The sequence below is a fragment of the Coregonus lavaretus genome (genome assembly GCF_964263955.1).
Source record: "Coregonus lavaretus genome assembly, chromosome: 6".
In the NCBI taxonomy this organism is placed as follows: Eukaryota; Metazoa; Chordata; class Actinopteri; order Salmoniformes; family Salmonidae; genus Coregonus; species Coregonus lavaretus.
The window spans coordinates 31,235,732-31,262,332 of record NC_139993.1 but is presented as its reverse complement, the minus strand read 5'-3'; the positions used below and the strand labels follow the sequence as shown (position 1 = coordinate 31,262,332).

Sequence of the window (26,601 nt, the reverse complement as noted above, 5' to 3'; positions counted from 1 at the left end):
CATCAACCTCCACAATGAACGGTGGGGACGGATCAGGATGCCCTAGGACCAGGGCCGATGTAAAGCACTGCTTAAGTGCATCGAATGCGTTCCCCGCCTCCGGGGTCCAGGAGAAGGAGCGCACGCTCGTCTGGGTGAGGGCTGTCAGGGGAGCGGCTAGGGAGCTAAAATTGCGAATAAATCGCCTATAAACATTAGTGAACCCTAAAAACCATTGTAGTGGCTTGAGGGAGGATGGCTGGGGCCAATCCAGTACCGCGCTGACCTTGGCTGGGTCCATCCGTAGGTCCCCCTGGGTGACGATGAACCCCAGGAAGGAGACTGTCTCCGTGTGGAACACGCACTTCTCCGCCTTGACGTAGAGCTGGGGATGGAGAAGTCGTTGGAGGACCTGCCGAACGTGCTGCTCATGTCCTTTGAAAATAATAGGATGTCATCCAAATACACAAAGACGCTGTGGTTGAGGAGGTCCCAGAGCACGTCATTGACCAATGCCTGGAACACCGCAGGTGCGTTGGCTAGACCGAACTGCATGACTTGGTACTCGAAATGCCCACTGGATGTGTTAAAAGCTGTCTTCCACTCGTCCCCCTCCCGAATCCTCACCAGGTTGTAGGCATTTCGTCCAGCTTGGAGAAGATCCGGGCTCCCTGCAATGACTCGAATGCCGTTGTCATCAGGGGGAGTGGGTAGCGGTTCTTAACCGTCTCTCTCTGGCAGGAGGTAAGCTTGGCTTATATGGTGTCGAGTAAAGCTTAAACCATGTATTTAGATTGTAGGTAGTTACAGTGAGGGAAAAAAGTATTTAGTCAGCCACCAATTGTGCAAGTTCTCCCACTTAAAAAGATGAGAGAGGCCTGTAATTTTCATCATAGGTACACGTCAACTATGACAGACAAATGAGAGAGAGAAAAATCCAGAAAATCACATTGTAGGATTTTTAATGAATTTATTTGCAAATTATGGTGGAAAATAAGTATTTGGTCACCTACAAACAAGCAAGATTTCTGGCTCTCACAGACCTGTAACTTCTTCTTTGAGAGGCTCCTCTGTCCTCCACTCGTTACCTGTATTAATGGCACCTGTTTGAACTTGTTATCAGTATAAAAGACACCTGTCCACAACCTCAAACAGTCACACTCCAAACTCCACTATGGCCAAGACCAAAGAGCTGTCAAAGGACACCAGAAACAAAATTGTAGACCTGCACCAGGCTGGGAAGACTGAATCTACAATAGGTAAGCAGCTTGGTTTGAAGAAATCAACTGTGGGAGCAATTATTAGGAAATGGAAGACATACAAGACCACTGATAATCTCCCTCGATCTGGGGCTCCACGCAAGATCTCACCCCGTGGGGTCAAAATGATCGCAAGAACGGTGAGCAAAAATCCCAGAACCACACGGGAGGACCTAGTGAATGACCTGCAGAGAGCTGGGACCAAAGTAACAAAGCCTACCATCAGTAACACACTACGCCGCCAGGGACTCAAATCCTGCAGTGCCAGACGTGTCCCCCTGCTTAAGCCAGTACATGTCCAGGCCCGTCTGAAGTTTGCTAGAGTGCATTTGGATGATCCAGAAGAGGATTGGGAGAATGTCATATGGTCAGATGAAACCAAAATAGAACTTTTTGGTAAAAACTCAACTCGTCGTGTTTGGAGGACAAAGAATGAGTTGCATCCAAAGAACACCATACCTACTGTGAAGCATGGGGGTGGAAACATCATGCTTTGGGGCTGTTTTTCTGCAAAGGGACCAGGACAACTGATCCGTGTAAAGGAAAGAATGAATGGGGCCATGTATCGTGAGATTTTGAGTGAAAACCTCCTTCCATCAGCAAGGGCATTGAAGATGAAACGTGGCTGGGTCTTTCAGCATGACAATGATCCCAAACACACCTCCCGGACAACGAAGGAGTGGCTTCGTAAGAAGCATTTCAAGGTCCTGGAGTGGCCTAGCCAGTCTCCAGATCTCAACCCCATAGAAAATCTTTGGAGGGAGTTGAAAGTCCGTGTTGCCCAGCGACAGCCCCAAAACATCACTGCTCTAGAGGAGATCTGCATGGAGGAATGGGCCAAAATACCAGCAACAGTGTGTGAAAACCTTGTGAAGACTTACAGAAAACGTTTGACCTGTGTCATTGCCAACAAAGGGTATATAACAAAGTATTGAGAAACTTTTGTTATTGACCAAATACTTATTTTCCACCATAATTTGCTAATAAATTCATTAAAAACCATACAATGTGATTTTCTTGAAAAAAAATCTCAGTTTGTCTGTCATAGTTGACGTGTACCTATGATGCAAATTACAGGCCTCTCTCATCTTTTTAAGTGGGAGAACTTGCACAATTGGTGGCTGACTAAATACTTTTTTCCCCCACTGTAGGTAGGTAGATAGGTAGGTAGGTAGGTAGGTAGGTAGGTAGGTAGGTAGGTAGGTAGGTAGGTAGGTAGGTGTTGTAGTTAGGTATTGTAGGTCATTTATCTAGGTAGTTATTGTAGGTTATTGTAGGTAATTATTGTAGGTAAGTATTGTATTCGGCTGAGCCCGGTGAAGCACGAGGCTAGCTAACTCACTACCTGGACCAATAAAGCTAGCTAGCTAGCGGGTAGCTACTGGTAACTATTAGCAACTGTGGATAGTTGTTTCCAATGTTATTTCACGCTTAAGAGTACCTGTAATTATGCCAGCTAGCTACCTACCATTCAGCTGTTTTTCTAACCTCATTATCTGAAGCGTTAACGTTAGGTAGTTAGTAGCTACTGTACTCTAAATGTAGCTAGCTTGTTGCTACCTGGATAGCTAACTAAACAATAGCTGGAACGACCTAGCTTTAATATTTGGAGACGTTTTCTCTCCGTTGGGACAGACGCGAACTGGCTGAATCGATTCAGTGGCTAGCTTTGCACTTAACTGGCTAACAGTAGCTAAGGGTAAGGGTAAGTTATAACCTACATCTATTTTTGTTTGTTTTTACATACTGGTAACCAGAGTCGTTCAAGGGAATTCGGGACATGGGTGACTAGTTAACGTTAGCTTGGCTCTCTGTGTGTTCGTGACGTGGGAGGAGGTGTTGGTTCGTTGGCAGAGAGCAATGGCTAGCTAGTATGCTAACTATTCTAGCTAACTAACTGGCTGAATAAGTTGACGACGTACTCACTCAAACTGTCAAAACTAACCCAAAACTTTACACAACGTTAGACACGGACACGAATGATCTGCTTGGCGTGTTAACACACTGGTGATTTGTTGTAACCGAGTATTGGTGCTAAACCGTGTTATTGGAGGCTGGCATGCTAGTTGGCTTTGGCGTCTTAGGATTTGTTGCCCTGGATGGTTTTCACAGAAGAATACTGTACCAAGTTAGCTAGCTGAATAAACTAAGTTAGAGTCTATTCCTAGAAAACATTGAACCGCTGTAATTTACAACAATTATAATTTCTAAAGTGGAAGTTGGGAGAGTTATATTTGAGTGTTTCAGTGAAACGTAAGTGAGGGAGGCCCCGCTCTCTCGCTTTCCCAGATGTTTAGTTAATTTCATTCCGATCTCCTTTGCATTATTGTAGCCTTTTTCTGTAGCCTGTCAACTATGTGTCTGTCTATCCCTGTTCTCTCCTCTCTGCACAGGCCATACAAACACTTCACACCACGTGGCTGTTGCCACTCTAATCTGGTGGTCCCTGCGCGCACGACCCATGTGGAGTTCCAGGTCTCTGGCAGCCTCTGGAACTGCCGTTCTGCGGCCAACAAGGCAGAGTTCATCTCAGCCTATGCTACCCTCCAGTCCCTCGACTTCTTGGCGCTGATGGAAACATGGATTACCACAGAAAACACTGCTACTCCTACTGCTCTTTCCTCGTCTGACCATGTGTTCTCGCATACCCCGAGAGTATCTGGTCAGCGCAGCGGTGGCACAGGAATCCTCATCTCTCCCAAGTGGACATTCTCTCTTTTTCCCCTGACCCATCTGTCTATCTCCTCATTTGAATTCCATGCTGTCACAGTCACTAGCCCATTCAAGCTTAACATCCTTGTCATTTATCGCTCTCCAGGTTCCCTTGGAGAGATCATCAATGAGCTTGACGCCTTGATAAGTTCCTTTCCTGAGGATGGCTCACCCCTCACAGTTCTGGGTGAATTTAACCTCCCTACGTCTGCTCTGTCATATCCTCACATGGTCTCTCCTATCATTGCTATGCAGACGACACACAATTCATTTTCTCCTTTCCCCCTTCTGATAACCAGGTGGTGAATCGCATCTCTGCATGTCTGGCAGACATATCAGTGTGGATGTTGGATCACCACCTCAAGCTGAACCTCGGCAAGACGGAGCTGCTCTTCCTCCCGGGGAAGGACTGCCGCTCCATGATCTCGCCATCACGGTTGACAACTCCCTGTCGAGTGCAAAGAACCTTGGCGTAACCCTGGACAACACCCTGTCGTTCTCCGCTAACATCAAAGCGGTGACCCGATCCTGCAGGTTCATGCTCTACAACATTCACAGAGTACGACCCTACCTTACACAGAAAGCGGCACAGGTCCTAATCCAGGCACTTGTCATCTCCCGTCTCGATTACTGCAACTCGCTGTTGGCTGGGCTCCCTGCCTGTGCCATTAAACCCCTACAACTTATACAGAACGCTGCAGCCCGTCTGGTGTTCGACCTTCCCAAGTTCTCTCATGTCACCCCGCTCCTCCGCACACTCCACTGGCTTCCAGTTGAGGCTCGCATCTACTACAAGACCATGGTGCTTGCCTACGGAGCTGTGAGGGGAACGGCACCTCCTTACCTTCAGGCTCTGATCAGACCCTACACCTAAACGAGGGCACTACGTTCATTCACCTCTGGCCTGCTAGCTCCCCTACCTCTACGGAAGCATAGTTCCCGCTCAGCCCAGTCAAAGCTATTTGCTGCTCTGGCACCCCAATTGTGGAACAAGCTCCTCCACGACACCAGGACAGCGGAGTCACTGACCACCTTCCGGAGACACTTGAAACCCTACCTCTTTAAGGAATACCTGGAATAGTATAAAGTAATCCTTCTACCCCCCCCTCCCCCACCCCACATAAAAATTAAATTTAAAAAAAGGGTGGTTGTCCCACTGGCTATCATAAGTTGACTGCACCAATTTGTAAGTCGCTCTGGATAAGAGCGTCTGCTAAATGATGTAAATGTAAATGTCGTTGAGCGCCCGGTAATCAATGCACGGCCGTTGCCCACCATCCTTTTTCCCCACAAAGAAGATACAAAACAACGGACTTAACACGATAAAAGAAAGGTGGAGCAAATAAGTCTCCAAAAACAGGCTGACAGCCAAAATACGAAATAGTAACTAAAAATAATAAAGAAACAGGGAGACTGAAATAGTAAAGAAACAGAGAGAACACTCGAGTACCTGTACATACTTCTCAGATCAGACACTGATTAGTACTGCTGAGCATAGAGAAACTAGCAGAGAAAACTGAGCAAGGGAACACAGGGAAGTGAGGGCATAAATACACAGGTGAACAGGTAGACACAGGTGACACCAATTGGATAATGATTAGTCCAGACTGTGAGTAAATAAAATAAAATAAAATAAAATAAAATAAAATGTTATTGGTCACATGCGCCGAATACAACAGGTGCAGACATTACAGTGAAATGCTTACTTACAGACCTTAACCAACAGTGCATTTATTTTTAACAAAGAAAGTAAAAATAAAACAACAACAAAAAAAGTGTTGAGAAAAAAAGAGCAGAAGTAAAATAAAATAACAGTAGGGAGGCTATATATACAGGGGGGTACCGGTGCAGAGTCAATGTGCGGGGGCACCGGCTAGTTGAGGTAGTTGAAGTAATATGTACATGTGGGTAGAGTTAAAGTGACTATGCATAAATAATTAACAGAGTAGCAGCAGCGTAAAAAGGATGGGGTGGGGGGGCAGTGCAAATAGTCCGGGTAGCCATGATTAGCTGTTCAGGAGTCTTATGGCTTGGGGGTAGAAGCTGTTGAGAAGTCTTTTGGACCTAGACTTGGCACTCCGGTACCACTTGCCGTGCGGTAGCAGAGAGAACAGTCTATGACTAGGGTGGCTGGAGTCTTTGACAATTTTGAGGGCCTTCCTCTGACACCGCCTGGTATAGAGGTCCTGGATGGCAGGAAGCTTGGCCCCAGTGATGTACTGGGCCGTACGCACTACCCTCTGTAGTGCCTTGCGGTCGGAGGCCAAGCAGTTGCCATACCAGGCGGTGATGCAACCAGTCAGGATGCTCTCGATGGTGCAGCTGTAGAATTTTTTGAGGATCCATGCCAAATCTTTTCAGTCTCCTGAGGGGGAATAGGCTTTGTCGTGCCCTTTTCACGACTGTCTTGGTGTGTTTGGACCATGATAGTTCGTTGGTGATGTGGACACCAAGGAACTTGAAGCTCTCAACCTGTTCCACTACAGCCCTGTCGATGAGAATGGGGGCGTGCTCAGTCCTCTTTTTTTTCCTGTAGTCCACAATCATCTCCTTTGTCTTGGTCACGTTGAGGGAGAGGTTGTTGTCCTGGCACCACACGGCCAGGTCTCTGACCTCCTCCCTATAGGCTGTCTCATCGTTGTCGGTGATCAGGCCTACCACTGTTGTGTCGTCGGCAAACTTAATGATGGTGTTGGAGTCGTGCCTGGCCATGCAGTCATGGGTGAACAGAGAGTACAGGAGGGGACTGAGCACGCACCCCTGAGGGGCCCCCGTGTTGAGGATCAGTGTGGCAGATGTGTTGTTACCTACCCTTACCACCTGGGGGCGGCCTGTCAGGAAGTCCAGGATCCAGTTGCAGAGGGAGGTGTTTAGTCCCAGGATCCTTAGCTTAGTGATGAGCTTAGAGGGCACTATGGTGTTGAATGCTGAGCTGTAGTCAATGAATAGCATTCTCACGTAGGTGTTCCTCTTGTCCAGGTGGGAAAGGGCAGTGTGGAGTGCAATAGAGATTGCATCATCTGTGGATCTGTTGGGGCGGTATGCAAATTGGAGTGGGTCTAGGGTTTCTGGGATAATGCTGTTGATGTGAGCCATGACCAGCCTTTCAAAGCACTTCATGGCTACAGACGTCAGTGCTATGGGTCGGTAGTCATTTAGGCAGGATATCTTAGAGTTCTTGGGCACGGGGACTATGGTGGTCTGCTTGAAACATGTTGGTATTACAGACTCAGTCAGGGACATGTTGAAAATGTCAGTGAAGACACTTGCCAGTTGGTCAGCACATGCTCGGAGTACACGTCCTGGTAATCCGTCTGGCCCTGCGGCCTTGTGAATGTTGACCTGCTTAAAAGTCTTACTCACATCGGCTACGGAGAGCGTGATCACATAGTCATCTGGAACAGCTGGTGCTCTCATGCATGCTTCAGTGTTGCTTGCCTCGAAGCGAGCATAGAAGTGGTTTAGCTCGTCTGGTAGGCTTGTGTCACTGGGCAGCTCACGGCTGTGCTTCCCTTTGTAGTCTGTAATAGTTTTCAAGCCCTGACACATCCGACGAGCGTCAGAGCCAGTGTAGTACGATTCAATCTTAGTCCTGTATTGACTCTTTGCCTGTTTGATGGTTCGTCGGAGGGCATAGCGGGATTTCTTATAAGCGTCCGGGTTAGAGTCCCGCTCCTTGAAAGCGGCAGCTCTACCCTTTAGCTCAGTGCGGATGTTTCCTGTAATCCATGGCTTCTGGTTGGGGTATGTACGTACGGTCACTGTGGGGACGACATCATCGATGCACTTATTGATGAAGCCAGTGACTGATGTGGTGTACTCCTCAATGCTGTCTGAAGAATCCCTGAACATGTTCCAGTCTGTGCTAGCAAAACAGTCCTGTAGCTTAGAATCTGCGTCATCTGACCACTTTTTTATTAACCGAGTCACTGGTGCTTCCTGCTTTAGTTTTTGCTTATAAGCAGGAATCAGGAGGATAGAGTTATGGTCAGATTTGCCAAATGGAGGGCGAGGGAGAGCTTTGTATGCGTCTCTGTGTGTGGAGTAAAGGTGGTCTAGAGTTTTTTTTCCTTTAGTTGCACATTTAACATGCTGGTAGAAATTAGGTAGAACGGATTTAAGTTTCCCTGCATTAAAGTCCCCGGCCACTAGGAGCGCTGCATCTGGATGAGCGTTTTCCTGTTGATTTATGGCCTTGTACAACTAATTCAGTGCAATCTTAATGCCAGCATTGGTTTGTGGTAGTAAATAGACAGCTATGAAAAATATAGATGAAAACTCTCTTGGTAAATAGTGTGGTCTACAGCTTATCATAAGATACTCTACCTCAGGCGAGCAAAACCTCGAGACTTCCTTAGTATTTGATTTTGTGCACCAGCTGTTGTTTACAAATATACACAGACCGCCACCCCTTGTCTTACCGGAGTCAGCCGTTCTATCCTGCCGATGTAGCGTATAGCCCGCTAGCTGTATGTTATCCATGTCGTCGTTCAGCCACGACTCGGTGAAACATAAGATATTACCGTTTTTAATGTCCTGTTGGTAGGATAACCGTAATCTTAGGTCATCCAATTTGTTATCCAATGATTGAAGATTGGCTAATAGGATTGATGGAAGAGGCAGTTTACTCGCTCGCCGTCGGATCCTTACAAGGCACCCCGATCTACGTCCACGATATCTCCGTCTCTTCCTCACGCGAATGACAGGGATTTGGGCCTTGTCGGGTGTCTGTATGATATCCATCGCGGCCGCCTCGTTGAAAAAAAAATCTTTGTCCAATACGAGGTGAGTAATCGCTGTCCTGATATCCAGAAGCTCTTTTTGGTTATAAGAGACGATGGCAGAAACATTATGTACAAAATAAATTACAAATAACGCGGAAAAACACACATAATAGTACAAATGGTTAGAGGGCTGTAAAACGGCAGCCATCTTCTCCGGCGCTGTTCTGTTATGAGTAAGGAGGTGCCTAAGGTTGTCGGATGATGACACCTAATGGGTTGCTCCGGAACTGCGACCCCCTCCTGTAACACGCCCGTGTTGAAAGAGTCAAAGTAACGATCTGTAAATGCACGTGACAGATGTCATTTCTTTCAGGATGAAGGTTTACACAAGTCACAACGTTGAGTGAAATACAATCCAAGGTAGAGCCTCATACAGGTTTCTTCAACAATTTGTGCAACAGAGCAAATGTTGTACGGTGAGTGCCTTGGGACGTCCCTACCCTAAATCAAAATAAATGTACACATACCAGTGCCGATTTTAGCATGTAAATCTTGGTGGGGCAAACTCAACTTTTTTTTGTTGATGCATGCCAGCAAAGCCACTACACAACACAACACTAAACAATACATTAATTGCACTATAATGGTGACTAATGGTGACAAACAGTGCCCACAAACTGTTAGGACCTACATAAAGCTGTCCCAACAGCAGAGCTTTCTTTTCAGCACCATGGAGTGAATCCTTACCACTGCTACACCTGGCTATCAGCGGAGCCTTGTCTGGCAGAAAAACTGTTCATTCAGCCTCATTTACTGCCTTTTTACATAGCTGATATGGCTGACTTGCTTAAACAAATGTGGTTGCTACTGACAATTGAGATGTACAAACTATGGCATATGGGAACGATGAGCAGATAAGAGGCAATCCGTAATTTCTATTAAGACATTAGTGAGCGAGCTAGGACGGATGTAGTCAATATAACTATTTGTTCAGCACTTCAAATCAAATGTATTGGTCACATACATATATTTAACAGATGTTATTGCGGGTGTAGCGAAATGCTTGTAAGAAATAACACACAAAAAAACAAAATACTGCAAAGTTGCTTAGGAGCTAGAAGCAGAGCTGCAATGTCTGTCGGAGCCATCTTTCACTTTTGAAATGTACAGTGACAGAATTCAGAACATCGGCCGTTCTTACAGTATTCTCCATGTACACCAAGTCAGAACCGTAGGATAAATAAAGGGGGCATATAAGAAGACAATGAAAGCTCTTACAATACTCGATGATGACATTTCTCTAAAACAGGCTATAGGCTACATGTGCACCACCAAGTCAGAACAGTAGGCTAAATTATGAGGGGGAAAGGGACCAAATTATTAGGGTGAGGCACATGGGCTACTAACAGCTTACTACACAACATACACTTAGTATGACTTTCTTAGCTACAGTATACATATCTCCCTGGCATATTACATAATTTATGCAGCAGCATACAATACATTTTTGGACTCACCTTGTTGTGCTGTACTCACTTGAACAGGAAGGTGGCGCGGCGGTCCTTCTCGTGAGCAAATTTTGTCATCAAACTTTCTCATCAAAGTCTGGCATTCTCTGGATTTATGGTGCTTTCAAGACAACTGGGACAAGGTCAAATCATGACGTCAGTGATCTTCAGGTCGGAGCTCTAGAAAGAGGCCCGAGTTCCCGACTTGGAATGCCGAGTTGGATGACCGTTCAAAAAGTTTTTTCCCTGTCTGAGCTCGTTTTTTTCCGAGTTCCCAGTTGTCTTGAACTCACTGAAGTCTGAGAATTCCCAGTTCCGAGTTTCCAGTTGTTTTGAATGAGGCACAGGTCATGCTGGATTGACAGCATGGCCAATGTATTCTACATTTTCTGGCCCATGGTATTGCATGTGAATGTTTATCATTTTAAGCTTGGAAAAGAGACCCTTAAACCCAGACTTGGACCACACATCCTCTCCACAGAATAGCATATTAGGTTGGGTGGGGGACTCAGGTGCAGAGACGGACACACGGACAAAGAGAGTGAATTAGGATGTAGTTTATTCAACGTGTTTTGGCAGAGAGAAGCAGTTCTGGGTGGAGTAGCTTCAGGCCGGGGTAGGAGCTGAGTGGGGTAGAGAGCCAGTAGTCCTGAGAGCTGGATGACGAGGATATCAGGCAACAGAGGAGCAGGTTGCGGCGTGGGAATGGCAGGCAGGCAGGCAGCAGGAACAGACGGGATCACAGGTAGTGTAGGAACGAACTGGCGCTGGAGAGGTGTCCAGCCCGGGTAGATAACTGCTGCTTGATTGGTGACAATGAGCTGCAGCTTGATGTAACTGATCTTGTGAGAGAATGGCCACGCCCCCTGACCTAGATCCTCTGACTGGGCTGCACAGCAGGGGGAGACAGACACAAACAACACACACAGGGGAAAAAAGGGAAAGGAAAACCAGCAGGAACAGGACCAACAGTGCCGGACCGTAACAGTACCCCCCCCTCAACGGGCGCCACCCGGCGACCCACCCGGCTTGTCAGGGTGGTCCCTATGGAAGTCAGCCACTAGCTGCGGATCCAGAATAAATCGTCGGGGAATCCAGGACCTCTCCTCGGGACCGTATCCCTCCCAGTCCACCAGGTACTGAAGCCCTCTACCACGCCTCCGGACGTCCAGCAGTCTCCGCACCGTGTAGGCTGGATGGTCGTCAATAATGCGCGGTGGCGGAGGGGGATCCACAGGCGGACACAAAGGGCTGGAGGAGACCAGCTTCAGCTGGGACACGTGAAATGTAGGATGGACTCTCATGGCCTGGGGAAGCTTCAACCGAACAGCCGAAGGGTTGATGATGGATTCGATCTCGAAAGGACCCAAATACCGGGGCGACAGCTTACGGGAGTCAGTGCGCAGGGGGATGTTGCTGGAGGAGAGCCAGACTCGCTGACCAGGCTGGAACTGTGGAGCGACTACCCTGTGCCTGTCCGCCACCCTCTTATTACGCTCTGCTGTCCGTAGAAGGGCCTCACGGGTGTCCACCCACACCTTGCGGCAGCGACGAAGGTTATCCTGAACTGACGGGACGGCTAACTCCCTTTCCTGAGACGGGAACAATGGCGGTTGGTACCCCAAAGCCGCCTCAAATGGTGAGAGGCCGGTGGCAGATGAGGTGAGGGAATTGTGGGCATATTCGACCCACGGGAGATGTTTGGCCCAGGTGGACGGGTTCTGGGATGTCACACAGCGTAGAGCAGCCTCCAGGTCCTGATTGGTCCTCTCAGTCTGGCCATTGGACTGGGGATGGAAACCTGATGAGAGACTGACAGAGGCACCCAGAGCCGAACAAAACTCCTTCCATACCCGAGAAATGAACTGTGGACCTCTATCGGACACTATGTCCACAGGTATTCCATGGGGACGGAATACATGTAGGACAAAGAGGTCGGCTGTCTCACTGGCAGATGGTAATTTTGGTAATGCAACAAAATGGGCAGATTTAGAGAATCTGTCCACGATGGTGAGTATGGTGTCATTACCCTCAGACATAGGAAGTCCAGTGACGAAGTCCAAGCCCACGTGAGACCAAGGACGACTCGGGACTGGGAGAGGCCGCAGCAGGCCCGAAGGAGCCCTGTGGGAAGCCTTATTTTGGGCACAGATGGAACAGGCCGCCACGTACTCCCGGACGTCAGCCTCGGCGGATGGCCACCAAAAGTGCCTCTTCAGTAGCGATAGTGTACGTTTCATACCAGGGTGGCAGGAGAAGCGTGAGGTGTGGATCCAGTTGAGCACTTGCGGCCGCACGGCTGCGGGAACATAGAGAAGGTCGGGGGGGCCATCGGCCGGTCCAGGTTCCAACTCTTGTGCCGATCGGACGAGGGACTCGATTTCCCAATGAACAGCCGCCACCAAACAGGAAGCGGGCAGAACAGATTCAGGATTGCTGGAGTCTTCATTGTCTGTAAACTGGCGAGAGAGAGCATCAGGCTTGACATTACGTGTGCCAGGACGATATGTTAAAATAAACTTGAACCTGCTGAAGAACAGAGCCCATCTGGCCTGACGGGAGTTCAGCCTCTTGGACGACTGGATGTAAGCCAGGTTCTTGTGGTCTGTCCAGACTATGAAGGGTTGCTCTGCTCCGTCTAGCCAGTGCCTCCATTCCTCCAACGCCAACTTGACAGCAAGCAACTCCCGGTTACCCACGTCGTAGTTCTTCTCAGCAGGGGTCAATCTCCTGGAGAAAAAAGCCACAGGATGGAGCTTCTGGTCCGTGGGGGAACGTTGTGACAGGACAGCCCCCACCCCCGAATCAGAGGCGTCCACTTCCACAATAAACTGCAAACTAGTGTCTGGATGAATAAGAACAGGTGAGGTGGTGAACAGTTCCTTCAATGTACTCACGGCTGACTCGGCCTCAGGCGTCCACAGGAATGGCACCTTAGGGGAGGTGAGCTTGGTCAGGGGGGCAACCACTCGGCTGAAACCCCTGATGAAGCGGCGGTAGAAGTTGGCGAAGCCCAGGAAGCGTTGTAGCTGCTTCCGAGACGTGGGTGTGGGCCACTCCACAACCGCTCTGATCTTGTCAGGGTCTGGTGACACTTGTCCCCGCTCGATAATAAAGCCCAAAAAGGGGACGGACTGCCGGTGGAACTCACATTTTTCTGCTTTCACATACAGTTTGTTTTCCATGAGGCGTTGGAGAACCAGACGGACGTGGGAGACGTGTTCATCCTGTGACTTAGAGAATATAAGAATGTCATCCAAATAGACAAACACAAAACGGTGTAGAAAATCCCTCAACACATCGTTAACCATGGCCTGAAACACTGCTGGGGCGTTAGTGAGACCGAATGGCATGACTAGGTATTCAAAGTGTCCGAGAGGGGTATTGAACCCAGTCTTCCATTCGTCTCCCTGCCTGATCCTAACGAGGTGGTAAGCGTTCCGTAGATCGAGTTTGGTAAACACAGTGGCACCATGAAGGGAGTCAAATGCTGAGTTGATGAGAGGCAGGGGGTATGTATTTCTGACTGTGATGTTATTTAATCCTCTGTAGTCAATGCAGGGGCGTAATGTTTTGTCCTTCTTCTCTACAAAAAAGAACCCAGCACCAACAGCGGACGATGAGGGACGAATGATGCCAGAGGTTAGGGAGTCGCCTATGTAGGTTTCCATAGCTTCTCTCTCAGGACGGGACAGATTGAAAAGCCGACTGGACGGCAAAGGGGCTCCAGGAAGTAACTCAATAGCACAATCGTATGGCCTATGAGGTGGTAATGAAAGTGCCTTGGACTTACTGAATACCTCGGCCAGGTCCAGGTACTCCTCAGGGACTGAAGAGAGGTCTGGAGTTTTGACAGGGGAATCAGGGGAGCCGACCGAGGGCGGAATAGCCGACCCAAGGCAAACAGAATGGCAATGAGTGCTCCAACTGTGTATTTTGTGGTTTTGCCAATCAATATGGGGGTTGTGAAGGCTAAGCCAGGGGAAACCGAGGATAAGGGGGGAGGCCGAGGAGGAGACTACTTTAAACTGGATGGTTTCTTTGTGATTGCCGGACAGCATGAGAGAAACGGGGACAGTTTGGTGGGTGATGTTGGCAAACTGATGGCCGTCAATAGCGGTTACTGTTATAGGCTTAGGCAGGGGCTTAACAGGGATCTCAGCCTGAGTGACCAGGTTAGCGTCAATGAAACTATCCTCAGCACCAGAGTCGATGAGAGCAGCTAGTGGGAGAGATAGATTCCTGAACTGGACTGTAACTGGGATCACTAGACGGGGTGTTGTGGGCATTGAATCAGGTATAGCACTCGCAAGTACGCCCACTTTTACCTGCGAGCTTGGTCTTTTGGGCGAACCGGACAGTTAACCAGGAAATGAGTGCGGTCCCCACAGTACATGCACTCACCAGCCCGTATGCGCCGTTCCTTTTCGACATGGGACAGACGAGCACGGCCCAGCTGCATGGGCTCGTCTAGTTCCGTGGAGGGATCCGCTGAGGTGTGTGGGCGGTGTCCGAGTGGTGGTGTAGCTCGGGCTGCAGAAAGCGAGGGAGCCCCGTTAGAGGTGTGGACCCGACCGCCCCTCTCCTGTCTCCTCTCCCGTAGCCTGTTGTCTATTCGTGTAGCAAGGGAAACGAGAACATGAAGGTTAGCAGGCTCATCACGAACAGCTAGTTCATTCTTAATCGTGTCACTTAGACCGTTAACAAACGCTCCCTGAAGAGCTTCGTCGTTCCACTTGGAATCGGCTGCCAAGGTCCAAAATTCAATGGCGTATTCAGCCACGCTACCCGTGCCCTGTCGTAGCTTCAATAGTCTCTTTGTGGCGGTCCCGGCATGGTCCGGGTGATCAAACACAACTTTCAATTGAGAGGAAAAATCGTCAAACGACAGGCTGGCAATCTGCTGAGTAGAACAAGCCGCTTCTGCCCAAATCAAAGCTTTGCCCCTCATTAACCCCAGTGCGTAATGTACCTTGGAGGATTCCGTGGAGAAAGACAGGGGCTTCTGTTGGAACACCAAGCGGCACTGAAGCAGGAAACCACGGCATTTGTTCAGGTCCCCGGTGAAAGGTTCGGGTGCGGTTGTAGGGGGTTCCCGAAGGGCAGGAGCGGAAGCCGAGCCTGGAGCCACTGTAGGAGGAACAGGCGGAGGAGAAGCAGAGGGAGGAAGGGTAGTGAGTGTTACCAGGTTAGCTACCTGAGAGGTGAGATGAGATACTTGATCCAACAACTGCTGGTTGTTATCCAATAGAGTCCGGATGAGTTGGTCGTGTTGTCCCAATAGCATTCCCTGTGAATGGAGGGCGTGTTGTACGCCATCACCCGTTGTTTCATGTGGCATCTCTGCTGAGTCCATGTTTGGCCAGTTCGTTCTATTAGGTTGGGTGGGGGACTCAGGTGCAGAGACGGACACACGGACAAAGAGAGTGAATTAGGATGTAGTTTATTCAACGTGTTTTGGCAGAGAGAAGCAGTTCTGGGTGGAGTAGCTTCAGGCCGGGGTAGGAGCTGAGTGGGGTAGAGAGCCAGTAGTCCTGAGAGCTGGATGACGAGGATATCAGGCAACAGAGGAGCAGGTTGCGGCGTGGGAATGGCAGGCAGGCAGGCAGCAGGAACAGACGGGATCACAGGTAGTGTAGGAACGAACTGGCGCTGGAGAGGTGTCCAGCCCGGGTAGATAACTGCTGCTTGATTGGTGACAATGAGCTGCAGCTTGATGTAACTGATCTTGTGAGAGAATGGCCACGCCCCCTGACCTAGATCCTCTGACTGGGCTGCACAGCAGGGGGAGACAGACACAAACAACACACACAGGGGAAAAAAGGGAAAGGAAAACCAGCAGGAACAGGACCAACAGTGCCGGACCGTAACATAGCAGGCTCTTGATTGCTTTGCAACACTTGCATTTAGCCACTGATTCCTTCCAAACCACACATTGTTGAATTTTCGATTTCCAACTTGTTGTGTAATGTTTATTTCCAATGGCCGATGAGCACCGATACGTTTTATCTATAATTTCTCTTCAAATTACAATCATTGAATAGGATTTGCCAGTAGATTGTCGGCTTGATTCATGATGATGACTGCTTGTCTAGCTTGCTACCTAACATTTTGAAAGTATGATGTTGACATGATCAGTCCAATCAAAGCTACGGTAGATATAACGTGATTTGACGCCATTTTATCTGTGGCCAATGACCTTGAGCCTTCTTGGATGAGCACTTCTAATGTAAATCTATGGCAGCACCCAAGGTGCTTGAACTTTCTAGCTCTCCCTGTAGATTTTGCAGTTATGTAGTGTCCCCATGAGTGACAGAACACTGAGCCAATCACGGCGCAACTAGAGAACATTACCAACCCCTATGCGCTGTATTTTCGGCAGGCTGCCGGACCACCACAGAAAGCACTGAGCTAGGCTGAAACACCTGCATTTTGGAGCTGCCTTACTCAAGAAAGCAAAAAAATTGTTTGTATGGGGCTTTATTAACTCAATGATTTTTTTAAACATTGTTTTCAAACTGATATGTGACAGATATGAATGCCAAAATAACATGCAAAACAGGCCAAAAAAAACAACAACAATTAAACAAAATAAAAATGTTTTCCCTGAATGACAGGTCACCACTGATCATTTCATCCAAACTGCTCGCGGGCGTCAACCAGCATCTGAGTTAAAATATCATTTGGTTCTATTTTTGATGCGTGATGTGCTGCAAATCCCGCCTCTCCCATCTCCTAATTGGTTTTTAGCAGCATATACCCACGTGGGTGATTGAAAGATGACCTGAGGTCCACACTCCAGTCCAGTTGGTGATGGTAATGCACCTTAAAGTTGGTTGCCCACCGCCAAATAAAAGTCCTCAGAAGAAGAAGAAGAAGCAGAAGACTGAAGGAGGAGAGATTACTAGAAACTAACTAGGTTTTCTCTTTTATCTGTGGATTAATTGTCGGAGTAGAGAACACATGATTTTGTGTGCCCCAAAATGGTTCAAAATTCTACAAAGATCCAGAAAAAAGGACCTTGTGCATTTCAGGTAAAATATCAACCCAATGTTTATATCCCAGGACAAATTAATTAGCAACAGCAAGCTAGCTAGCTAAATTGCATTGAATGTTTCATGTATTTCAACCTGTCCCCAAATTAATATAGTAGTTTCAGAGTTCGTTTTGATATTTCAACCTGCGTGTCCTGATCGCGTCTGGTGTGGATGGACAAAATCAACATTTCAACTTCAAGGAGTCCCAAGGATCCCGCACAGCATGGACCATTGTTGTACTTTGAACAGGAAGTGCTGCAGTAATTTTCAACCAGGCAGTAATAATAGAACACCAATTCAAATATGTACTTTGTGAAAAGGGGTAGTAGGCAAGCTAAGGAAAATATTTCACTTGATAATTTCCATGAGTGCTTATAAATGAGTATAAATGCTTTATGAATATTTATAACATTTATTAATTTATCAAACAATCTTTTAATTGGTTTGATAAATTAATAAATGTTATAAATATTCATGAATGAATGCTTCTAAATGTAATACTAAATTTTGAAATACAAATTTACTAGTAGTAGTATCTTAACTATTTATGAATTGATTCTATCCATAAAAGTTATTATAAAGTGTTTAAGATTCATTTCCATGAGCCTTCTGCAGCTTAACAATAAAATACACTTTCGTCAGAAATCAATTCTTGTCAGAATCATTTTTCCAACTCAACACTCATAAAGATGTAATAACACATGATAACACACAATAAATATTGACAAAAAAGTATGTATTTATCAAAATCCTCTCAAGAAGCCCAGCCATATGAACAAAGCATAGTATATAGTTCTCAAATTGGAGCAAACAACAATCATGCCACGATTGTTATTTTAATTCTTAGGAGGTGTGTGTGTGTTTCCATGGAAGACGCATTACTGTTAGTCCAGTATTGGTGATCCACATTGGTCAGGAAAGGAACAGGGCATCAGTGGATTGTGTCATTATAGACATTGTCATTGTCCTAAATATCTGTAAGGAGGAGAGGAGGTCAAGAAAGGGGTTAAAACTCCTTATGCTTTTCCTACTAAGTATACAAAACATTTCTAGGAAGTCAGCCGGCCAGGACAATGACGTTGTAGTCTATCCACTAGCTTGACTTACAGTAATACTTCCTGCGTAGCACCCTTCACTCCCCTCAGACATGCTCTCTATCTCCTATTAGGTATAACGCTATGAAGGAGGTTATGCATATTCAAATGGTTAAAATATTTATCCTAATGTAATTAATTGCCGTTGTTGTAAAGCAAGCCTCTCTGTTCTTTTAAAAAGATTATCGTAAATGTAAATATATTTTAAAAGTTTGTATTATATAGACATAATTTGCCAGTCTTTCGTTTTATATGTCGGTCATGTAAATTTCCTCAGTGCACTGTAAACTCTTGGGCTTGTTATAACTTATAATGACATATTATTTACATTTTACATTTTAGTCATTTAACAGACGCTCCTATCCAGAGCGACTTACAGTTAGTGAGTGCATAATTTTTTTTTTTTTCATACTATTATATTATGTGTTTGGAGGCTTATTGAAGACTTGTTACAATTATTGAAGATGATATGATGAATCAACTCAGAAATGTGGATCAAAATCACACTGCAATCCTTAGAAGTCCAACTTTTATGTAAATACACTGAGTGTACAAAACATTAAGAACATGACATAGACTGACCAGGTGACAGCTATGATCCCTTATTGATGTCACTTGTTAAATCCACTTCAATTAGTGTAGATGAAGGCGAGGAGACAGGTTAAATAAGGATTTTTAAGCCTTGAGACAATTGAGACATGGATTGTGTATGTGTGCAATTCAGAAGGTGAATGGGCAAATGTGGCGCTGGAGGAGGCAAGCCCTCTTGCCGCGCCCTTCCAGCAGCTTTCCGGCACCTTCCCTGTTGCGAGGCTAATGGAGACCAGCTGAGGGTAATAAGTCAATCAAGTGTGTGATTGGCTGGACAATCAGCCCCAACAGTTGATTAGGCTGCTGCTGCTCCCATTTGAGGGAGAGGGCTGGCGACAGAAGCAGACATGTTGGGGCTGAAAGACTCTCAGTTTAAGCTAACCTTTGTTATGTGAAGTTATACTTAAATTGTCTTATTTGTAAGCATTTCTGTTGGTCAATTATGAAATAAAACCTAAGTTTGAACCGTTTACTCTGCCTCACTAAGTCTCTGTACCCTGAGACCCACTTAGCTCTGGTCCGTGGCCTCTCCCCAGGCTCTGGCACAGCAAGACAAAACATTTAAGTGCCTTTGAACAGGGTATGGTAGTAGGTGCCAGGCGCACCGGTTTGTGTCAAGAACTGCAACACTGCTGGGTTTTTCACGCTCAACAGTTTCCCGTGTGTATCAAGAATGGTCCACTACCAAAAGGACATCCAGCCAACTTGACACAACTGTGGGAAGCATTGGAGTCAACATGGGCCAACATCCCTGTGGAATGCTTTTGACACCTTGTCGATGCCCTGACTAATTCAGGCTGTTCTGAAGACGGGGGGGGGGGGGGGGTGCAACTCGATATTAGGAAGGTATTCCTAATGTTTGGTATATTCAGTGTATATTACATGAACTCATATCACTTTAGACTTCAAATATACACTTATTTACAGCATGATTCACTCAAAATAACATACTGTTGATATGATCGACATCGTCATAAACATCGTCCCCTTCCCTGAAAAGGAATATTGAAAACCGTATTAACCAGAGTATTATGACAGTTGTCGACAGCAAAACATGATACCTGTGACTGAATACCAGGGATTCTGGATTCATATTCTATCAATAATTGTGTTGAATAAATATATATATATAAGAAACCTACACCTGAAGAAGAAGAACCCTGGGCACATATCCATCTGTGAGAGAAAGAAAATGAATCAACAATTAAAAGAATGGCATGCTAACAAAATGTATCAAAACAGGTCATTTTCTGGAATCTCTTATTGATTAGGCTGTACCACAGACAAAAGGGGAAACTTTTTAGTTAGTTACCAGTATCTTTGGCTGTACTACAAACATACATTGCCCAGTAGCCTAATCAGATATAAAACAGACTTTTACAGACTTGTCACAAGAAGGTGACGTATTCGCATACATTTCCCCTGCTTGTTGCGACACAGGGCTTTGTTGTCACTGGTGACTTGAATGACCTCCAGGATCTCTCCTTGAACCACAGCTAGATCCATCCCTCCTGCCTTCTTGATGCTTGCGTTCGGGTCAACCATCATGCTGTGTAACACGAAAATCGGTCCCTCAAACTGACAGAACAAAATAAAAGTTATGTTTACTTCTTTTTTCATATGACTTGGTAATCATTGAGTAGGCTAATAGTGAGTGATCAAGCTTTTCAGTGTGCACATGAATTGCGGTAAAGGCCATTTTCAACAGTTTCTTGAAGATATGCAAGAAGAGCAAAAGATTTACCTTAAACTTTTTTCTAAACTCCTTTTCGTTTTTCTCCAGCGTCTTTCTCATTATTGGATCTAGACTGGAACATAAAGACGAACATCCTTCTGTGTGATCACAAAAAGTAGTTTTTGTCCTCTTTCAGTAGCTAAATGTATTTATTATTTCTTATTTGTAGCCATTAGCAACTACTTTATTTATATTCAGTGCAATGCATGCAACAGACAGACAAGCTAAACTGTATACAAACTTTCATTTTCATGTTTGAAGTAAACATACAGGCCAAATGTGGCAAGCTATCAAAGCAACACCACATCAAGAAAAACCACAGACGGAGAAAGGCATTGACTAACCCTCCTGTGTATCTGAAAAGTATATATATTTTTCTGTTAAATTCAAATGCCAAATACCTAATTACAAGAGGTGGATCATCATAGTCATCTGTGCGAGAGAGAGAGAGAGAGAGAGAGAGAGAGAGAGAGAGGAGAGAGAGAGAGAGAGAGAGAGAGAGAGAGAGAGAGAGAGAGAGAGAGAGAGAGAGAGAGAGAGAGAGAGAGAGAGAGAGAGAGAGAGAGAGAGAGAGAGAGAGAGAGAGAGAGAGAGAGAGAGAGAGAGAGAGAGAGAGAGAGAGAGAGAGAGAGAGAGAGAGAGAGAGAGAGAGAGAGAGAGAGAGAGAGAGAGAGAGAGAGAGAGAGAGAGAGAGAGAGAGAGAGTATTTGCGTATTTGTGCGTGGGAGAGCTACCTGTTAATGTTTTCTGAGGAGTCAACGTCACAATAGATGTCATTGTCATCAAAAGGGACGGGAGGTGGTGGTGGTGGCAGTGAGGGGTCAGGCGCTGTGGACAGTTTGAGTTTACGTTTCACGTCCTCATAATCCACATCCACACACGTGTTAATGATGTAGCCATCTGCAAAGCAACACTTCATTACTGGCTTTAGGTGCTTTAGGTACACAAAATGGGTGGTTTTCAGCATTGTCACAGCAAATATCGAACTACTATAAAATATGGAACAAATATGGGCTGTTTAGTTCTATGGAACTAAACAGTGTTTTACTCACAGGTGCCAGTCAGTGTGCGGGCTAGCCACCTGCCGCCGGGGTTGTTCTTAACCCGTATGATCTCCAATCTGTTTCCCTGCTGAACACTTAGATCGTGCTTGCCCCCCTGCCAGTCGTGTCGAACCCTGGCCATGTGAAGGACCTCTATGTCCCCAGTCCCCAGCTGTGGAAGGGTACAAATAAATACATACAGAGGGTTGTAAAGTGGTGTTTCTAGCCTACAGAGATGAATGAGATCTCTGTTTTGCATATGAGATTACATTACTGTATTTCCATATTAAGCAAAACACCATACACAAAATACTCATAATAACAGGTGTTTTCCAAAAGAGCATATTCAAAAGTGTAGCAAGTGAGTTATGACAAACAGGTTACTGTTTGGGGGGATTTCTGGACTCGTGAGTGGTTAGCGCATGGAAATGTAGTGTATCACCTTAAATGTATTTCTGTATTTGTTGTCCCTTTCCAGTCTTTCATTTTGTTTTCTCCTCTCCTGCTCTTGCTGCCACCTCAACTCTTTCTGTTTCTTCTTATCAGAACTTGTGTTTTTCACCTCCTGTTCATTGCCTCTGAGATTTCAAAAGACAAGAGACATGAGTGGTCAGTAATACTATTTGCAGTGGAAAGCTATTACGCCCATATAAACATATTATAACAGATATGTGACTATTCAAATGTTTTCCATTAGCCTTGTGATATGGGTTGTTACAAGTACAGTGGGGAGAACAAGTATTTGATACACTGCCGATTTTGCAGGTTTTCCTACTTACAAAGCATGTAGAGGTCTGTAATTTTTTATCATAGGTACACTTCAACTGTGAGAGACGGAATCTAAAACAAAAATCCAGAAAATCACATTGTATGATTTTAAAGTAATGAATTTGCATTTTATGTGTTCTCCCCACTGTATGCTATGACAGGCATTGCGATGTCTACTTGTCAGACAAGCATAAACCCAAGATATTTGAACTCAAAATACAGTATGTAGGCAGGGGATCCAAGTTGTATTGCTATCCTATACTTACTTATAGACATCACTTCCATCGCCCCCCTGCAGCCAGGAATAAAAATATAGATTCAAGGTAAATGTCATGAAAAGCATGTTTTTCAAGAACAGTATTTCAGAAGTAATTCAGAAGCAGTGTTCTGCATCAATGCTCACTGATGGTAAACATAGAATCTTCTCACAGAATGTTCTTACCTCATCTACTTGTGAAGAACTATTGTCATTCCAGTCTGTGTGTGAAATAGCAGAAAAGACAATTGATGACATGCATGAACAAGTGATAAACATGTAAAATACATGCATTATGGAATGATGGATTGAGGTACAGTATGTGTATATAATTCAAGCTTTCACATAAATCATACATTCACGTCAACTCAAGATTTCAGAGTCATCATGATTCAGCACTAAATTCACAATAGCTAGTGAATCTCTTGCATGTGTTCATGGTTAAATAGCAGGTATTTTCAGACATACCACTCTTGTCCCAGCTCCCTGGGTGATTTGGGGGTGGAGGAGGTGGTTTCACATCTAGGCCTACGTCATCATATTCCCCCTGGTCATCCTCGAAATGTCTAAGGAGACAACAGGAATCAGAGGGAATAATACAGAAATTTGCCTACCGAGTAATTAAAAGATGCAAAAATATAACAATGATGTCCCAATCTTGGTTCATACTTTCACTTTAACACTCAACACTTAGCATTTCAAGTGAGCACACTCACACTGTGATACACTGCCGAGGTAGGCTGCTGGGCTTGGTTGGAAGTCTTGGGGGGTGAGAGGGACTGACTAGCCCTGGGAGAGACTGACTACTGCCACCTGAGGAGAAGAAACAACCTGTACTGTAGGTCTACAGTAGGTCTGCAATTAATTCAGTATTAACAGATTTATTACAGGGCAGTGTTCTGCACCAGCAGCAGCAGTCTGAGCATTTCTTTTGATGATTCATTTCTTACAGAAGATAAGAAAAAAAAAAGTTTTAGAAAGAGATATGTAGAGGTTTTAACTGGTAACCAGATAAGGCACACAGCATATTTGACCTTGACAGGTTGTAAATTAACAGATAACTTTCCTGTGTTACTATGGTGCTTACAGTAAGTCCATACATGTGTTCAGTCAGTTTTCCCTTTTAGACTTGTAATGGAGGGGGTGCTTTTTCAAAGGAAATCAAGTTGCTTACCGTCAGTCTTCCTTAACCCTGGTCGCCCTGCGAGGTGTGGTGCCCTGGTGTTTCTCTGATGGGCCTGCAGGTTGATGTGGGGGGGCCGTCTGGGCTTTATGGGTCTGGGGCCCTCAGGGGGCAGGGCCCTTCTCAGGGGTGTCACCTCTGTCAGATTTCTCTGTCTGGGCAGGAAGGGGGGCACCGGCTTGGTAGGGTTGGGGTGTACTCCCTTATGCTTCAGCATCATGTTCTGCAGGAGCTCCCCAGTGACTCTCACCCTGCCTTGTCGGTCTGTGTCTGTGGGTGGGGGTGCTGGTCGGGGCAGCTCCTTGGCGGCGATGTGGGGGCGATGTGATGGTGGAAGGTGGGGGAAGACACCATGAGGCTTGGGGCTGGTGGACATGCCCTCCAGTTCAGCCCTTACATGTTGTGGTGGTAGCCTCTGAAGGTCCGGGGAGGAGCTTGATCCAGGAACTGGTGGTGTGGGAACCATAGGCATGAGTTTATTTCGGACCCCTCCGTTTGCTGTAACACCGACGTCTGCCAACCACGAGCCTCCTCTCCCAAATCCTTGCAGTGGAGATTTTGGAGAAGTGCTGTCTCGACTACTTGCCATGTCAGCCTTGGCATGGAACCTGGCCTTCAATGCACGAACATCCACACTCTCCCCCTGACACAGATTTAGCAAGGTGAGAATGGGGCTGCTTAGTTAGTAAGCAGGAAGTTTGCAGAATAACAAAAACAGAGCAACCACCCCATGCCAAATAATCATTCAAATGAGGGAATGCATACTGTACATCAAAACACTACAGGGCTCCTGACATTTAACATGTTAGGTGCAACCATACCACATGTCACATACAAGCCAAACTACCATAGAACCAGTAAGGGCAGATGTTCTGAGATGGAGGGCATGGTACGGCTATCAAGTGTAGGTCAGATTGTCACAGACAATGCACTTGTATGATCAATGTTACCGCTGAAAAAATTGGGAGAACTTTTTAAAAAACACACTGAAAAATCATTACTTCAAGAGCAAAGATCTTGCTGATTGAAGGGTTAAAATAATGAAACAATGAAGAGATGCAGGAAATAACCACACACCTATGAACCTCATGTATCCCTCTGCAGTGGTTGCCATAGAAATGGCAGTCACAGTCATAAGTTGGCCAATGAGGTGCATGTTTTGCTATTGATATTTTTATTGGGACACGCAGAGGAAATGAGAAAGGCTCCGTCTGTTGTGGTACAGACAGGCCTATCTGGCATTGTTCTCTAGCACTTGCTTACTCAAAACAGAACTGCATGCCCTTTGACATTTTCATTGCCTCTAGATAGAACATTCCAAAATTGTCTGAAAGAGTTCACAAGTTGTATTATTAACATATAGGCGTAGTTTGTGTATGGCAGAGGTGTATCAAGGCTAAAGCAAAATTGGTTACCAAATAATAAAAACCAGATTTAAACAAATATCAAATCAAATAGGAGAAAGTGAGTGTATCCGTTGTGTGGTATTGTCACGCCTACTCGTGCTCCCTCCCTCCGGCGCTCGACGTCGCCGGTCTACTAACCACCGATCCTGGCATCCCACATTGCGCACACCTGGCAAACACCTGGAAACTACCTGGACTTCATCACCACCCAGATTACTCTCCCTTCATATAACCTTCATTAGCCTCTGTCATCAGGTGGTATTGGTTTTGGTTACGTTCAGTATGCTTCTCCTGTTTTATATTATCTTCATGTTTATTATTATTAAACTCACCTTCTGCACCTGCTTCCTGACTCCCTGCATATACGTTACAGAATACTGCCTCACGAAAACATGGAAGCAGCAGAAGTTAAGGATATCTCCCAGATGGTCGACGAACAGGAACACCTACTCCGCCAACTGGGTACGGCTATGGATGAGGTCCTCCACGTTCTCCACCACCTTGACAACACCCGAGAGGATTCATCACCAACTAGCGGAGGACCCTCTACACTGATTTGTCCCAGCGAGCCAGTCCCCCAGCCCATCCAGCAGTCCCCCCAGGACAGCGATGCCCTATTGTCCCTCCCGGACAAATATGACGGGACTCCATCGAAATGCTGTGGCTTCCTACTCCAGTGCTCTCTTTATTTCGCCCATCAGACAGGAGCCCCCACCACCGAGAGTTCCAAGGTTGCCACAGTAATTTCCAGGCTGACCGGACTGCTTTGGAGTGGGCTACAGCCATCTGGGAGAGAGGAGAGGAGGAGCTGGGTTCCTATGAGAGGTTCATGGCTCTGTTCAGGGCGTTCTTCGATCATCCACCTGAGGGCAGAGAGGGATGTGAGCGACTACTCCAACTCCGGCAGGGTGCCCAGACCGCTGCGGAGTACGCTCTCACCTTCCGGACTGTGGCAGCCTCCAGCGGATGGAATTAGCCGGCATCTTATTCCGAGCAGGACTGCGCAACGAGATCCAGACAGAGTTGGCGTGTCAGGACGACAACCTTTCCTTGGCAGCACTCATGGTGATGGCCATCCGTCTGGATAACCTACTTCGAGAGCGCCGGCACCCTCCTCGTCTCTCGCCTTTCTCCTTTTGCCGTCCTGAAACAGAGCCTGAACCCATGGAGGTAGGGGCCACTCACCTATCCGCGGCAGAGCGCCATCGCCGGAGACGGCTGGGGCTGTGTTCCTATTGCGGCCAGGAGCGGCACCAGCTTCAGCTGTGTCCGGTGCGTTCCAACCCGAGGTCCACAGATACAGAGG

At 46.4% G+C, this 26,601-nt stretch overlaps 1 protein-coding gene across 1 annotated transcript; it reads right to left on the bottom strand.

Moving 5' to 3' along the window:
- Window positions 1–18,186: 18,186 nt before the first annotated feature.
- Window positions 18,187–24,478, bottom strand: LOC311131014 (uncharacterized protein; the record flags this gene model as incomplete). The annotated part of the gene is made up of 13 exons (XM_084163844.1): window positions 18,187–18,194; window positions 19,856–19,896; window positions 20,047–20,080; window positions 20,320–20,482; window positions 20,649–20,712; window positions 21,374–21,539; window positions 21,692–21,854; window positions 22,125–22,260; window positions 22,717–22,742; window positions 22,893–22,927; window positions 23,175–23,272; window positions 23,423–23,519; window positions 23,881–24,478. The coding sequence occupies 13 exons, from the start codon at window positions 24,476–24,478 to the stop codon at window positions 18,187–18,189; spliced, it is 1,629 nt and encodes a 542-aa protein (XP_084019970.1).
- Between the last annotated feature and the right edge of the window lie 2,123 nt (window positions 24,479–26,601).